At 50.4% G+C, this 15,795-nt stretch overlaps 1 protein-coding gene across 2 annotated transcripts in view; it reads right to left on the reverse strand.

Moving 5' to 3' along the window:
• PDE10A (phosphodiesterase 10A) overlaps positions 1-15,795 on the reverse strand; it is a 192,835-nt gene that overhangs the window by 73,968 nt on the left and 103,072 nt on the right. For both annotated transcript variants that reach the window (XM_090280712.1, XM_090280711.1), the window contains exon 2: positions 8,347-8,475. In XM_090280712.1, the coding sequence (XP_090136838.1) occupies positions 8,347-8,475 (129 nt within the window). The remainder of the gene's footprint in view (positions 1-8,346; positions 8,476-15,795) is intronic.

A 15,795-nucleotide genomic window follows, 5' to 3' on the forward strand; every position in this document is an offset into this window, starting at 1 on the left:
ATCTGGTAAAAGAAATCAGGTTGCTCCTGGACAAAGCTAACTTAACCCCCATTAAATACATAAATATATCCCAGGATTCAGAATCCCATTCGATAAGAATAACACAACTCAAGCCCACCAATCACAAAGAGGATATTATGGAATCAGTTTCAACACTTGACTTTATAGGTGAACAGGTTAAACAGAAAAAAGCATGTGTTTCCTCTGCATGAGTTTCATTTTATTAGCAAATATGCCTTTCAAAAATTAGGTTACATTAGAACATTTACCATAATTAGAATGTGAAGAATCTACCTGCGTCGTTTCGCTTGCTAAGAGAATAAGAATAAATTCAGTTCTAAGCAATGACAAATTACAAAAGGTGACATACTTCACCTTTTTGTCTAACTCTGTGGGACACTGTGATTTTAAATATGTTTTCTGACTGCAGTTACTACCCCAGGCTGCTCCCCTGCGCCAACCCTGACATGCAGAGTACGAGAGAGAACACGTGAATTGATTCGAATTAGCGATTGCTTAATTCCGAGCTGCATTATTCCCAAAGACGTACTCACACCGGAAAGGCTCCCTCCATTTTTTGACCCAGATCCAAGAGCATCTCCTGCCATCACACGTAAGCCCGTACCTGAGAGCCGTGCTTCTGGTGACAACGTGAGAGCACTTAGCAGCTGCCACCATGCCCCACGGAGGAGGGCAGGCACCCCCTCCAGAAGAAATGTGGATTCGTGGGCGACAGAGTGAGGCTGACCCGAGAGCCATGGGCACCTCAGAATGGGCCACGTGCTTCTCTTTATCCAAATAAAATCATTAGGGAAGACCTCTAGCAACTGAAAAAATATTTAAAATAATCATGAACAATATGTCACACTTCAAATTCCACACATAATTAGTCCCTTTACTGTGTCCAACAGCAACAAGGCCATACCTTTAGACAGACTCCTCATGTCCTAAAAGGTAACTCGTTTTCTGTGGTAAGCAATAAATAAATCACTCTAAAGACAATTCTCAATGAATATAAAGACCTATCGTTTTAACATCATGGGCTAAGAAATACAACCTTCTGTCACTATCATACCATGAGTCAAAGTTAATCTCAGTATAGACATGAGTGCTTTTGAATTATTTATTTGCTCATTCAATCTTGTACTCATTAAAGGAGTATTTAATGTGGCCCAATTTGTCAAATGTCACTTAAGATATTAGAGGCTCCATCAATGCGTGGAGCGTTCTGTCGCTACATGACTCCTTCTTAGCTGTTAAAAACTAGTAAATAAAATACATCTCTGTGAGATGGAGGCTAAGTGGGGTACATATGAAAGAGATGATGTTTTTCATATTAAGATATCTGATAAGTCTCAAATGGACTCAGAAGACCCACAGATCTCTATCAAAGAGGAGAAATTCAAATCTCATCAAAGACAAAAAACATAAGATTCGTCAGCACATGAAAACACTCCGGGGAAAGCAATTATAACCCAGCCTTCCCATGAAACGTTCCATCCTGGGGCATTAAGGAAAATAGCACCAGTGCCCGTCATAACTCCCCGGAGCTGAAAGCGACCACGCGCGCTTCAGCGGGAAAGCGGGTAAACACCACTCAGCGGAACCAAGGGACGGACAGGGGGTCCACACACCCTTCTGCTGCGTGTGGGCGGGAGACCCCACACTTGGGTCGCTTTCAACGCTTGGCCGTTGCAAATAATGCTGCCATGCACAGAGGTGAAGAGCTATCTCTTCTAGTCTCTGCTTCCATTTTTAGGGGTTACATCCCCAGAAGTGGAACTGCTGAACCACGGGGTCACTGCACTTTATAACTTTGTGAGCAACCGCCACAATGGTTTTCAGGGTTCCCACCCCCTTTTACACCCCTACCAGCAGCGCATGATGGCCTCGCTCACGTATGTCGTGAAGCGACCGCCACAGGACATTTGTTTAGTGGACACCCCTTAACTCATAGATGCGGGAAAAAAGATTTAAAAAGAAGTTTTCTCTGCAATGAGAACCCTTAGGGTTTACTCTTAACAGCTTTCGTAGTCCAGGACTATAAAAGCAAACAAAAATACCCAAACGCTTAGAAGATGAGAGGACAAAGGAGGGCCTGAGCTCTTCGCTGCCCGGACCTCCGAGGGAGCCCACTCTCCCGCCGCCATGCCCTGGCCTTGGCCCCCGAGTCCCCGCCCGTTCCTCCCTCTCGGCGCCTCCCGGGGGGAAGCCCCCGCCAGCCTGCAGGACCGCGTGTCCCTGTCACGCCGGGGCAACAGCGGCACCGCACCTGCTCCTCCACAGGTCCCGAGGTCAAGGGCAAGGGCGCTCACAGGGGAGCTTGCGTCGGAGTGACCTGGGAGCTTGGCAACACGCAGACTGCAGGCCCCGCCACGGAGTCCCTGACTCGGGAGGCTGCGGTGAGACTTGGCCCCTGACTGTTCTGTCTAGTGTCCCCAACGGTGCTCAGGGGAGCGCACCTTGAGGACCAGTGGCCTCGATCAAGAACCAATTCCCACAGAAAGCCTTCTGAAGTTTTATACCTCTGAACGGCCGCGATCCCCACAAGCCTTGTCTAGACCACGCGTTTCACATGTGATTACATACTATCGGTTGCTGCGCCCTCACAGTCTCATCACTTCTTCCCACGCCGCGGGAGTGTAAGTCTGTCAGGGAGCACAAGGAGGTCTGCGGCTGCGGCTCCCTCACGGAGAGCCCGGGACACGGCACAGATAGACACGTGTGCCCGGTGCACGGTCAGACGTGCGTGCCCTATGGACGGTCGGACATGCATGCCCAATACACAGACACACGTGCCCTGTGCACGGTCAGACACGCATGTCCAATGCATGGTCAGACACGTGTGCCCGGTGCGCAGTCAGACGTGCGTGCCCTATGGATGGTCAGACACACATGCCCTATGCACAGTCAGACACGCGTGCCCAATACACAGAAACACGTGCCCTATGCATGGTCAGACACACATGTCCAATGCATTGTCAGACACATGTGCCCGGTTCACAGTCAGACACATGTGCCCTATGCACGGTCAGACACATGTGCCCTATGGACGGTCAGACACACATGCACTATGCACAGTCAGACACATGTGCCCTATGCTAGATATTTTCAAATATACACAACAAATACTGAAAAAAACTTATTTTTGGTGGTCTATTATCTATCTTTCCTGTAAGAAAATGACCTTGAGGGGAGCAACTCTATATTGAGTTGGCCATTTTCATTAGTAAGAGTCCCTTGTGAGCAAAATTTTCCTTGGGATGCTTACTAACCGTGGTGAGTGTACAGATGAGGGCAGCCACCAAGAGGAGCTTCAAAGACCCTAAAAACTGCCGCAGACATAGGTTGGTAACAAAGCTATCACATTTATTTGAGTTAATTTCGTAATCACTGACAAAATGTGGGGTGATCTGACTTAATCTTTAAATGAATCATCAAAACCCCAATCAACTTGGTCAGTTTGCAACGGAGCCTTAGTCACAAAGCACAAGCCGCTTCCACAGCGGCCCAAACACCCCAAAACGAATATGTCAGATATACGCCCTTACGGTGATGGGAACAGTTAACCCGACTAACAGAATCCACCGACCAACTTAGCAAATGAATTGACATCAACGTTATTCCCTTTCAGCTGCTGGACTGCGTTTGCTTTTCATTCAGATGAAGGCACTCAGTACATATCCTGGTTTGCTTTACAAAAGCAGAAGCAGGAGAAGAAGAAGAAGAAGAAGAAACAGAAGTCCCCTGTGAGATCGTAAGTTCCATATCTGAAGTTACACTGTCTTGAAGTTCTGAGTAAACGACTTCAGCCACGTGTTTTTTATCTGTGATACCCCTAAGAGTCACTGTACCCCTCCCCCGTGCCTGGCTGATGCAAACTCCCGGACAGGGCAGGCTTTGGCGGACTAGCTCATGCCCTGCCGGGTCAGCGCCCACTGCATATCTACACCGGTGTAGAAACATCCGTCACGTGCAGAGAAGAACAAACGCTATTTAATCTGCATTTTAGGGGCATAATTTAAATATCTAACAGTTTTACCTGAATGAAAATTAAATCCCATTTCTAGAATCATGGACAGGCAAGAAATATGTAGTCTATACATTCTTTAAGGAAAAAAGGAAACTACTGTGTATTTGATGAAAAATATTTAAGGCAGCTGAAATCACCAACATTTTCATTATTAATTATTTGACACTTATAAGTTCCCCAATAGCTACATGGTCTGCTACTGAATATTCTAAACATGGAAAGATAATAAAAATGACTGGCCATAAGACATGGCATTGCTGCTCATAATTTTTAGATAATTTGAGTTCAATCAATCACCCTCTTGAGTACCAAATATCTTCCCTTTTGGAAATGAATATCGCAGTTAATTTTTAAAAATTAATTCACATATTTTTAATATTATTCGAGTATCCAAAATGATCAGCTGTAGGCATGCTGACTTCTGAGGTTCTACTTCTTCAGACATCCTTTGGAAGACGACTAATACTACCCGCTCCTGGGTATCTGCAGCCTGAGGCCAACGGGGACCCCAGGAGAGCAGAGGAAACTCGGGGGACCCCCTGTGGGGCCCCGGGCTGCCACCGTGGCCCAGCTGGGGAGGGGTCCTGCCCCAGAACGCTCTGACAGGACAGGCGGGGCCGGACCTGCATCGTACCCTAATGATTACCTACCAGTTTTATATTTCTCCCCATACTTTGGTATGTGTGTAGTGTTAAATGGTTTAGTGATCTGAATGCTGATGAGGACCAATTGGGTCTGTCAAATTCCCTTTGCATAAAAATTAGCATAAAATATAACATTCGGTGAAATAAATCATGACCTAGATAATTTTCCTTCTTTCCTGAGTTTTTCCCAAACGTCGGTGTGGTTTAAGGGTGCACAGGCCTCAGCGGTTTCTGAGGAAATGTGTGTATATTTTCTAAATGATTCTTTCAGGTTATTTAGAAAATGCTACCTCCAGTCAAAACCTGATCATTTGGCATCTGGAGTCAGAAGTCACCCTTCCAAAGTCTTTGCCTTGAAGCTGCACCCAGAGCTTTCTGCATCGGCGATGAACCCGGCAGGGACGCAACGCCCCTCCACTGACACTGGGAGCAGTCCACTCTTTGAAATGCCAGCCTCTGAGGACGTGTGGCCACCGCCCTTCCCCAGCCCCCTCCTCTGTCAACACGAAGCTGAAAGTGACCCATTGTGGCCCCGTCCCCGCAGGGCCACGCTGGCTCTGGGGCTCTGAGACTGGGCTGTGCTGGCCTCCCTGTCGGGCTCCCGAGAAGGGGGCGGAAGCTTCTAGCTCTTTCTCTGCTTGTCAGAGCTGGGAATTCCTGAGAGACTTAATGACCCAGTAAGTAAACGCTGCTTCACACAGAGTTTGTTGAGTGAGTTAAATGCCTGGTCACCTTGCTAGATTTAAGAACACACGTTACATAATTCCTTGTTTATAATAAACAAGTGTGTGCACGCTATTTTTTCTGGCACTGTCTTCCCTACTTCATTTCCTTTTACTCAACGGACAGAAAGCAAAACCACCTGCAGGACCTGTCCCGCTTCCCACCACCCAGCACCCAGGCCCTGCACCTGGCCCTTCCCCCCGGGGCCATGCATGGGAACACCCACGAATGCCCTCTCCGTGGGGTGCTCCTCCTCCAGGGATGCTCGCTGGGGCACGGGGAAGAAGAGTGAGGGCCATCGGAGGAGACATGACACTCAGAAACCCGGAGGAGGACGGGAGGGGACAGAACAGAGCACCTCACCTGACCGCTCCCTAAGCCACTGCCACGCCGGCCAGGGAGCTGTCCCTCTGGGTGCCTGGGCCCACCCTGTCCTCGCCCGGGCCACGGGGCCGCGCACACAGTGGGCGCCACAGTGCAGTCCCATGCCCACATCCCCGTCAGAGCAGGGAGAGGCTCCTCGCCGACAGGGAGGTGGGACAGGGGGTGCTCTTCGCTCGTTCCCACTGATAGCTGACACCCTCACTTACCACCGATGTCGCGGGGGACAGGGTTGTTCTACACCCGCCTGTCACCCCACTGGCTGGGAAGCCACAGGTGCACGCCTCACCCAGCCTCCTCCCCCGCAGCCACCCCGACAGTCTCAGCCCTGGCGGGGTCACTGCCAACACCCGAGTCCCCAGTAAGGACCAGTTTTCCTTCCAGCAAACAGCACTGCTTCCGTTACATGGTCTTAATATCACTGCGATATTAATACTTTATTCTAGGATTAATTTTTAATATTCACGTATTATTACATTCTATTTTATTACTTATATACTTACATTATCTATTCTATTTCTATTAATTTGTATAATACTAATATTAAGGGGTTAAATTAATAGTCAATATTCCAAAATGTTCTTAATAACTATGTAACTTGAGTATATAGATGAAACAGTTTAAAGTACTATTTGATTAACTAACACAGAAAACAGATTTGGGTGATACACAAAGACACATTCATAGCAATCTAAGGTTACCTCTCAGTGAAGCAGTACAACAGCACACACGACTGTCACGGCCTAAGACCCGCACTCATTTTCATCTCTCACATACACCGGATTTCCCTGCGCGTTTCTATGCGTCGTTCTGCAGCAAACCGAACTCCGCACCTTTGCAGGGCGCGCCTTCAGCAGCTCGGTCACACTTTCCAGCGGCAACACTGCTCCCGAGTGTCCGAGGGTTTTAATGGTGAGACGGGCCGTGTCAGGCCCAGCGCTCCGCACAGGACCGTCTGATTTCTTGGACGAGAATATGCCTGACTCTGAGTTCTCTCTCCCTCTTCCCCTTCCCTCCCTCTCAGTATACACACACTCTCTCTCACACACACACTCTCTCACACACACACTCACACACACTCATACACACTCACACACACTCACACACACTCATACACACTCACACACACCCACACACACTCAGACACACTCACACACACACTCAGACATTCATTCACACACACTCTCACACAAACACACACTCACACTCACATACACACATACACACACTCACACACACTCATACACACCCATACACACTCACACACTCATACATTCACTCACACACAATTCACACATATACACAAACTCACACTCACACATTCATACACACTCACTTACACACACACTCACACTCATACACTCATACAGACATTCATACACACACACATGCACATTAACACATACACACACTAACACATACACACACACTCACACACTCATATACAGGTGCTTTAAAAACTACTTTGTGTTTCAATGCCAAAACCTCTCTTTTTAAAAGTGAAATAAGCTAGTCAGAGAAAGACAAATACCTTAGAATTTCACTTGTACGTGGAATCTGAATAATAAACAAAAAGAAAACAAAACCGGAACAGCCTCGCGGACACAGAGGACAGGCTGACGGCCATCAGCGGGAGGGGGTGGGGCAGGGACAGCAGGGGGAAGGGATTGAGCAAAAAAGTTTTAACTTAAGAAATAAACAAAAAGTTTACTTCTTTTCTATTATAAAAATCATGTAAGAAATTATAGAAACTTTCAAAACTAGAAAAGGAAAATCAGCTCCAAGCAGCATCCCAGTAGCACACTTCTAACAACACAACATTCCAATAACGATGATTTTTAACTTTAAATAGAGCACTTTTGCTACACTAAATAGATTTCCTGAAGAACAGTATATATTTTAGTGTTCTGAATATAAAAGGTCTTCATATAGTTGAAATCATACTTAAAATTAATTTCTACTCTAAAACAACATTCTCAGAAATGGATGTTTGGCCGAATATTATTCACGTAAAAGCAAGATTATATGACAACATTTAAATCCTACGTATTGATAAATGCATGTACTTTGGCAGGAAGCTGACTTGACTTCACATCCCTCAAGGCCACATTCCTTCATCAACAGAACTGCTTCTTCCATAGATAAACGTGCATGAAAAGTTTAATGCAAAGTCAACAGTTCTTTTTCTGCTGTGGGCACGTAAAAATTGTTTGAAGACTTCTTTATGCAAAATATATTAACATAAACATAGCTTTACAATATAAAATTATTTTTGGAATCATTAATAATTATTATTAAATGCAACCAAGTCTAATATTGCATTTTTCCATGTATTGCAACGTTCAGGAATTATTTGCCAAGATCTATTTTTCACTGAGGTCATTCTTCTGTGTTTATTCCCCCTCATCCTGATGCTACGTTATCTCTTTAGACAGGATAAAACTACCCCAAAACTAAAAGGCTCACATCTGCGGGCTCCGGCGTTACGTGCCGGCCCGGGCCGAGTGCCGGTCTGTCACTATGAAGCAGAACCCAGTCCTCGCTCGGCCTGAAATGCGCGCTTACCTTCGGGCTTGTTGTTCTTCCTCTTCAGCCATTTTTCTACCGTCTCTGTGCTAACACTTTCAGAAACAAATTCATCTAATACCTGGGGGTGAAGAGAGAGATATGCCTTCACTTTTTCATCTGTCAAACCTGTAAAAGAATGGAAAAGAATGAAGACGTCATTACACTGACTGGTTTCAAACAGAAGCAGAAAAAGAGGAGACAGATGCGCGCGCACAAGGGAGCGGCCTTCGGCCACGTGAGGGGCGGGGTCCTGACACGCGCGACGACAGGGAGGGTCCCTGCAAACAAGTCAGGGGGACAGACACGAGGACCAGTCCTCTGCGGCCCCACTGACGCGGAATGGGGAGAACGGGCAGATGCACGGAGACTGAGTACAGCGGGGGCCCCAGGGGCTGGGGCGGGGGGAGAACGGGGCATCCCCGCTCCCCGGGTGCAGTTTCTGCAGGAGGCGTGCTGTGGACGCAGACGAGGCGCAGCCCGTCCACACTGTGAGCGCAACCAACGCTTTCCCGGTACATACGTCACCGCTACGCAAGACAGTGAAAGCAGCAGTTAGAACGTCCGCGATTTGAAACCACAGGCATTACGTCCCAAAACAGCTGTTTGTAGCAGTAAATTTCGGGGTGACGCGTGGACGGTGCTGTGTCCCAGCTGTGCTGTCACGCCCGACAAAGCGTAAACAGCTGCCGTGGATCCAACACTCAAGGTCAGCGAGACTCCGGGGAGGGTGCAAAACCGAAACACATGCCGCCGGTACCGCTGAGCCCTAAACGGGGCTTCCTGAGCAAGCTCGTCCCCCTCACTCTCTGCAGCGCAGACTTCACTTCTGCCAGAGCCCGCAAACCCGCGTCTGTCGGCTCAGAAGAATCTTGAAATTTGCTCACGGATGTCCTATGCATGTGCTGCTTCCCCAGAATAACCGGCGCGGCCTGAGGGACACACACAGGCCGTCCAGGGTCCCCATTCCGAACACAGAAGACTCGGTTCTGCACCGGGTGCGTCACGTTGGCGTCCCGCCGGCGACCGTGATTTTAACTCAGTGAAGCTCACTGTTCCTACGACTGCATCTGCCCTGTAAATGACTCAATAAAGTGCCATCCTCGGGGGTGGTTGGGTGGAAGAGACAATGGGAAATTATACTTCGAGATGAAGAAATAGAAAAACAAAGGCAGCAAATCTTTATGACTCCAGGAACCAGACCACACGTTCCAGCCCCGGACGAGGCCCGGAGCCGGGAGTGAATTCTGCAGGACAAAGTCACGGCCGATAGGCTCCCACAGCAGGAGTGTAACTGAGCAGGTAGGTGGGTCCTCCCGCGAACGCAGTCCCCAAACGGCCCACTTACACAGGATATTTAGATGGAGACGCAGAGAGAGAAATGCAGGCCGATATCGAGAGATGGGTGTTTCGAATACTTTTTTTTTAATGAGACCCCTATCTATGTTCTCCCTACAAATTCTATTGGAGAAATTCCCTAATGCGTCACGCGTAAGAGGCTCGTTGACGTAAGAGACAAGTCCCCCGGCAGAGCCCGGCCCCACCCCGGACACCAGGACTCGGGGTGCTGACGGAAGCTGGCGGCCGGCCCGACCTTCAGGAAGACGGGTGCGCTTCCCACTCGCTTGGGTTCCGCCCCCACGGGGCAGGTACCTGATACTCGATTCCTTCTTTAAGTGTCCGCCTGTCACTTCTGTGACCCAGCACCATGCCGTTCCTATCCTGACTTCCTGTTTGCACTTCCCTTCTGCCTCCTCTTCACTCATGGATGAAGCTGACAGAGAAAACCCCTGTCCTTGGAGATCTTGGATATTCTTCCACCACCTCAAGCTCCATCTTGACTTAAAACTAAGTGATTCCTCTCCTGCCACTCCTTCCCCGAGTGATTTTAGCTCTCGACTTCCCTTTTCCTGTGCGGCTCCATTTTCTCCGAACCCCAGGCTGAGAACGTAAAGCCGTAACTGACTCATCCCGCCCTGTCATCTCATTTCATCTGTGTGTTATTACACACGTCGTATTTGCCGAATTACAAAATTACATGTCTGACAGAACACACAAAGAACGCTTAAAACTCAGCAAGAAGAGAAACAACCCAATTGAAGATGAGTCAAAGATCTAAGCAGATACTTTCCCAAAGAAGACAAAGGCGTGGCAAATAAGCATATGAAAAGATGCTCCCCTTTCATTAATGAACCGAAGGTAAAATAAAAAAGGTTTCACCACGTACCTATGAGAATGGCTACGATTAAAGAAACTGAGTATCGGTGGTTGGTAAGGATGCGGAGCAACAAGAGTTCTCTTTCACTGATAGTAAGAATGCAAAGCAGTAGTCTCTTTAGAAGACTTTTTGGCAACTTCTTATAAAGCTAACTAGAGTCTCCCATAGGACCCCGCAGTGACACTCCTCGGTAATTCCCCAGCTGGTATGAGGACTTGCGTCCACATGGAAACCCGCAGGCGACCGTCTACAGTAGCTCTCCTTGTAACCGAACACCCAAAGTGGCAACGACCAACAGGCAGGCAGATACGCAAGCCATGGCGCCACGTGATTAAAGGTGACTCAGCAGTGAAAGGAGAGGAGCTGACAGTCGTGACCCTGAATGGAATGCAGACTGCTCAGGGCAAAGTCACAAAAGGCTGCACGTTGTATAGCCCGGATCACACGGCCTCTGGGAACAGCAAAACCGTGGAGGTAAAGAGTGGGTGCCCGGTGGGGGGAAGAGGGGACTGAACAGCACGCCGTGCAGGGAGGTGACTCATCCTATGTGACACCGTAATGGGGAATACGTGACGGTGCACACGTGGCAGAAACCCAAGGACGTGACAGCACAGAAATCCACTTCAGTGCGTACGGACGCTAAGACGTTTGCGAGGCCAGGGCGTCCCAGGACGGAAGTCAGAATGTGACAAAGTCACGTGACTGAGGACGCGGCCTCCTGAAGGGAAGCCCCCCCGCGGGGGAGGCGCCGGCCCACGCAGCTCCGGGAAGGAGCGGCGTCTGGGGGCCCGGGGCCAGCCGCGCACCCCACTGCGTTCTGCGCCGGTTGATCAAGTTGTCATCCCGCGGGGTCAGGGCCGATCGTCCCGACACTACTGTTCACGCACCCCGGAGCGGAGTGACTGAACACCTGGATGGGGGGACTGAGGTTTCTCATGGGAGACGGGGATGTTACATACAAGCAGAGAAGTCTAGGGTGATCTACACGGTACCGCCTGAATTAGAGTTTGAGGCGCCGGCTTGAACACACACTCAGCTGCCTACAGACACAAATGGCCACGCACAGCAGTGCCGGTAGGTAGGCAGGTGCACACACTCAGGCCGCTGCGCGCACGCACGTCTCCTTGCCGTGTCAGCTGCAAAGGCCTAGAAGCGACAGCACCGCAGCACCGGCGAGCACACGGAGCACCCGGGGCGTGTTTCTAAGACCCCCGCATTCCATTGAAGGAGGCCGCGCCTCGGAGAAACGGCTGCTCTTAGGGCGGGGACAGGAAATACCGCCTCCCGTGAGTGCAGGTCACCCTGTACTGTGCCGGAGAGGAAGGACGTGAAAAACATGCACGCACACGCACACACATGCTCGCACACACACACAGAATTATGGGGACGCCAAAAGGACGCGGTTGCTCATGGAAGGAACTCCCAGGGGTTCGGAAATGACATATGTTGGGACCCTACTCCCTGAAGGTGTTGGCCTTGGTAAGTGGAGCCTCTAGGGGTGCTTAAGCCAGGAGGGCGGCACCCTGAGGAACCAATGAGCGCCTTATGAACGTGGCTCCAGAGCGATCCCTGGCCTGTGGCCACCACGTGAGGACAGGCAGAGTCTGTGACTCAAAGAGGGCTCGGCCCCAGCCCAGCCGGCACCCTGATCCCGGACTTCCCAGCCCCCGTAACTGCGGGAAATGCATTTCTGCCCTTCATAAGCTACCCAGCTTCTGGTCTTCTGTTAGAGGAGCCGGGACGGACTAAGACAAGCCCTGGGCCCGTGCTGACACAGATGAACGACCGACTAAAGAAACAAGCAAACAGAGGAGAACAGACAAATCTCCCGTGAAGAATTATAAATAATTTATGCAGACTCTGGCCTTAAGGTAGAGTATAACTCCCCACTCCTTACAATTATTTTATACAAATGAGTCAAAACTAAATGTTTTAAATATCGGTTGAGCCACGAGCGAGTTATGACGTCCAGGTAAACTTGTAGACGAAGTAAATTCCCCAAAGCTGAGATGCATGCGCGCCAAGGGGAGGAGCCCGTGTGGGAGGTGACTCCATGTGGGTGCCAACGGCCACCGCACGGCTCTCTGTCTCACACGGCCCGGGAGACGTAAGGGTCGCTTCTCCCCAAAGCAGCAGTCACGTGCCCCGGCAGTGAGGACGGTGGGCAGAGGGCTCAGGTCGTGCAGGAGGGACGTCCAGGCTCCTCACTTGCTCCCCTGGGCAGGAGCCTGGCTCCCTGTCGTGCGCGAGTGGGATTGGAGCGGCCGTGGGAATGACGCCCGTGCGGGTCTCCGGGGCCATCACAGTGTTCCCATGAGATGGACCCCACATAGCATCTCCGCCCCGACGTCCGATAACAGCACTAACGCCCGCGTCTGTCCGAGGCTCCCCCCACCGCGCGTGACTCCCCTCTGTAACGTTCCAGCACCTCCTTTTCTAAAACCCCCGGGTTTATTTTAGCGCGTAGCGTGGCTCACCTTCCTTAGCCACCCGAAGCAACGGGTCCCAATTTGTCTGTGGTGCCCACTCTCACGTCCTATTGACCCCCGGAGTGGCTGGGGGCCTTCGGGCCGGCCAGCAGCGGCCTGAGAGAGATGCCGGCCACCCCGCTCCCGGACAGCGGCAGGCGTGCGGGGGACGAAGGGGTTTCCTTCCGTGCCTGGGTTTCCACGGCATTCCACAGCCTGTCCATTTCGTTTATGTCAAGAAAAGACTCAGTGTGTCTCTGAGGACAAACCCCGTGAGGACAGTGGGTCCGACCAGAACTTGGCCATCGGTACTCACTGGCACCCGTGTGTGGTCCGTGCCACCACGACCCACACACAGTACCATACAAACGGACACTAACATACATATCTGTTCCAAGGTAACATGTTCATTTGAACATTTTAACATACTTCACTTCTAATAAATTATACGTTCACTTCTACACAACATTTTGCTAGGAGGCCAACACATTATAACATGAACTAAACAGATATTCAGATTAACTGCCTTCCACCTTTATTTCATTTCCCAGCATCTGACAGGCGCCCCCACGTCGGGGCCGGCGATGTCCCCGTGAGGGTGGGCACTCACGACCCACTGACAGCCAGACGGAACACCTGTGTCCGTGTGGGCTAGGAGGGTGGCATCAGTTCCCGCAGCGCTCACTGCAAATGTCACAAAGAGTTCCGATCTCGGCAGAACCAAAGCCAAAAGCACACAGGTACGTGTGAGGGGTGAGCGGGGACACTGAACCTGAGAACACAGCAGAACAAAAGGCTGATCAGTACTTCGGTCAGGGCGCCGGCTTCTGTGGCCTCGGGCAGCCTGAGGGTGCGTAAGAACAGCTTCGTTCTTGTGCTGAGCAAGGCCTTTCAAGACGGAAGATAAAAGCCGCGGCAGGAACGCCTCCTTCGATCCTGTTACTGACCCATGGAGCTGCTTGGGAAGGGTCTGCTCCACTTGGGTTTCAACGCACACGGATGCAAAATATAAAGCAACACGCTAACATCAAGGGCCAGGCACTTCCACCTTTTTATCTTTCAATCTAATGACATCGAGGCCACTTCCTTCTGTCTTGGCAGAAGTCTTACAAGCTTCCAACAACGTACATGTTACTGTCCTGCCCCTTTGGTTCTGTCTGCAATCCACACATTCAGCTTTTCCAGCAAAAGATTTTTTGTGTGTGTGTGCACACGCACATATATGTATAAAGTGTAAACCCTCTGTAAAAGCACACAGAACGTCATGGCCTAACATTCAGCTGCAAGAGTTATCAGCATGGAGCCAGCTTTCCGTCTGGACCTCCATCCACTCCCCTCTCATAGGACTTCGAAGCAAGTCACAGACATATTTAATCCAGTCACGCATGTCAGCATGTACCTCTACATGGTAAGAACCGGTCTAATCACAAATATTATCACACACACACAAATGAATAATTATTTTTACCATGATGAAATAATTCAAATGTTCCAGTTTCTTTCTTCCTTCCTTCCTTTGCAGGGCGTTTCCTGAACGGGAGCCGGGGCGTCTGCATGCAGCAGGTGCAGCGGTTTCCCCGTTTTCCAAAGGCTCCTTCCGCCCTCTCGCTCCCCTCCGTCCACGTGTCTCCCCATTGCAGCCCATCACTGACGAGACAGACCTTTTGCCCCAGGGCTTTCCCCAGTCCGGCCTTTTCTGACTGTCACCCTAGGGTGCTGTGTAGCACGTTCATCTGCCTCTGCATTTCCTGAAAACAGAACCTAAATCTGGAGCCCTGAGCAGACGGAGGCTTGGCGTGGGGGTGGGGAGACCGTTTTTATCAGTGGCACTGCATTCTGTCAGAAGGGTCCTGCCGTCTGGCTGTCTCTGATTGTGACGTTAACAGCGGCAGGGATGCAGAAGTCACTGAGTCATTCGTTAGGCCTGGAAAGTGATGGTTCCCTAACTCCATGACGCTTTCCAGTTCCTGTCGGCCGAACGGGAGGGAGACTTCACCCCGCCACTCGGAAAGTTTGTGAAGATAACGCAGGGCAGACGCTGAGCGTGTTACCCTTTATTTAGCTGTTTTCACAGGCTATCGGTGGCGTTCTCCTGTGGACAAGCAGCTGAAAATACTAGTACGAGTATGAGATTCACATTTGGACACATTGGATCTGTAGTTATTGTCCTAACTGGGGCCCCATGTGCCCCCTCCTTTGGGCAGGGAGAGAAGCCGGTCCCAGCTGGTTTCCCAGCCTCTGAGACAAGAGCCGCCTCCCATCTGTGGACGGGACATGCCAGGGTCAGCTCATGCACCTTCCGCCAGGCCTGGGTGCAGACAGCATCCCTCGGAGTCTCCGGCTCCCTGCCGCGGGCAGCGGGACTTCAGTCCCAGGACGGACGGACAGAGATCACAGGGTCACATCTGTCACACAGCACACACACACACACACACACAGGACAGGAGGGCTATGAACCGGTCAGGGGGATGCTTTCATCCTTTATATAGCTCACTAGACACGAACGAGTTCTGTATCGTATCTTCTAATATGTTTATTTATTTATTTTTATAGAGAGGGGAAGGGAGGGAGGAGGAGAAGGACAGAAACATCCGTGTGAGAGAGAAACATCCATCAGTTGCCTCTCATAGGCGCCCCAACCGGGGACCGAGCCCGCGACCCAGGCCTGTGCCCTGACCGGGAATCAAACCGGTGACCTTCCAGTTTGCAGGACGGTGCCCGACCCACTGAGCCACACTGGTCAGGGCCACATCCTGCATTTTA

Source organism: Furipterus horrens, unplaced genomic scaffold, assembly GCF_987537825.1.
Source record: "Furipterus horrens unplaced genomic scaffold, mFurHor1.1.pri manual_scaffold_6, whole genome shotgun sequence".
NCBI classification, from domain to species: domain Eukaryota; kingdom Metazoa; phylum Chordata; class Mammalia; order Chiroptera; family Furipteridae; genus Furipterus; species Furipterus horrens.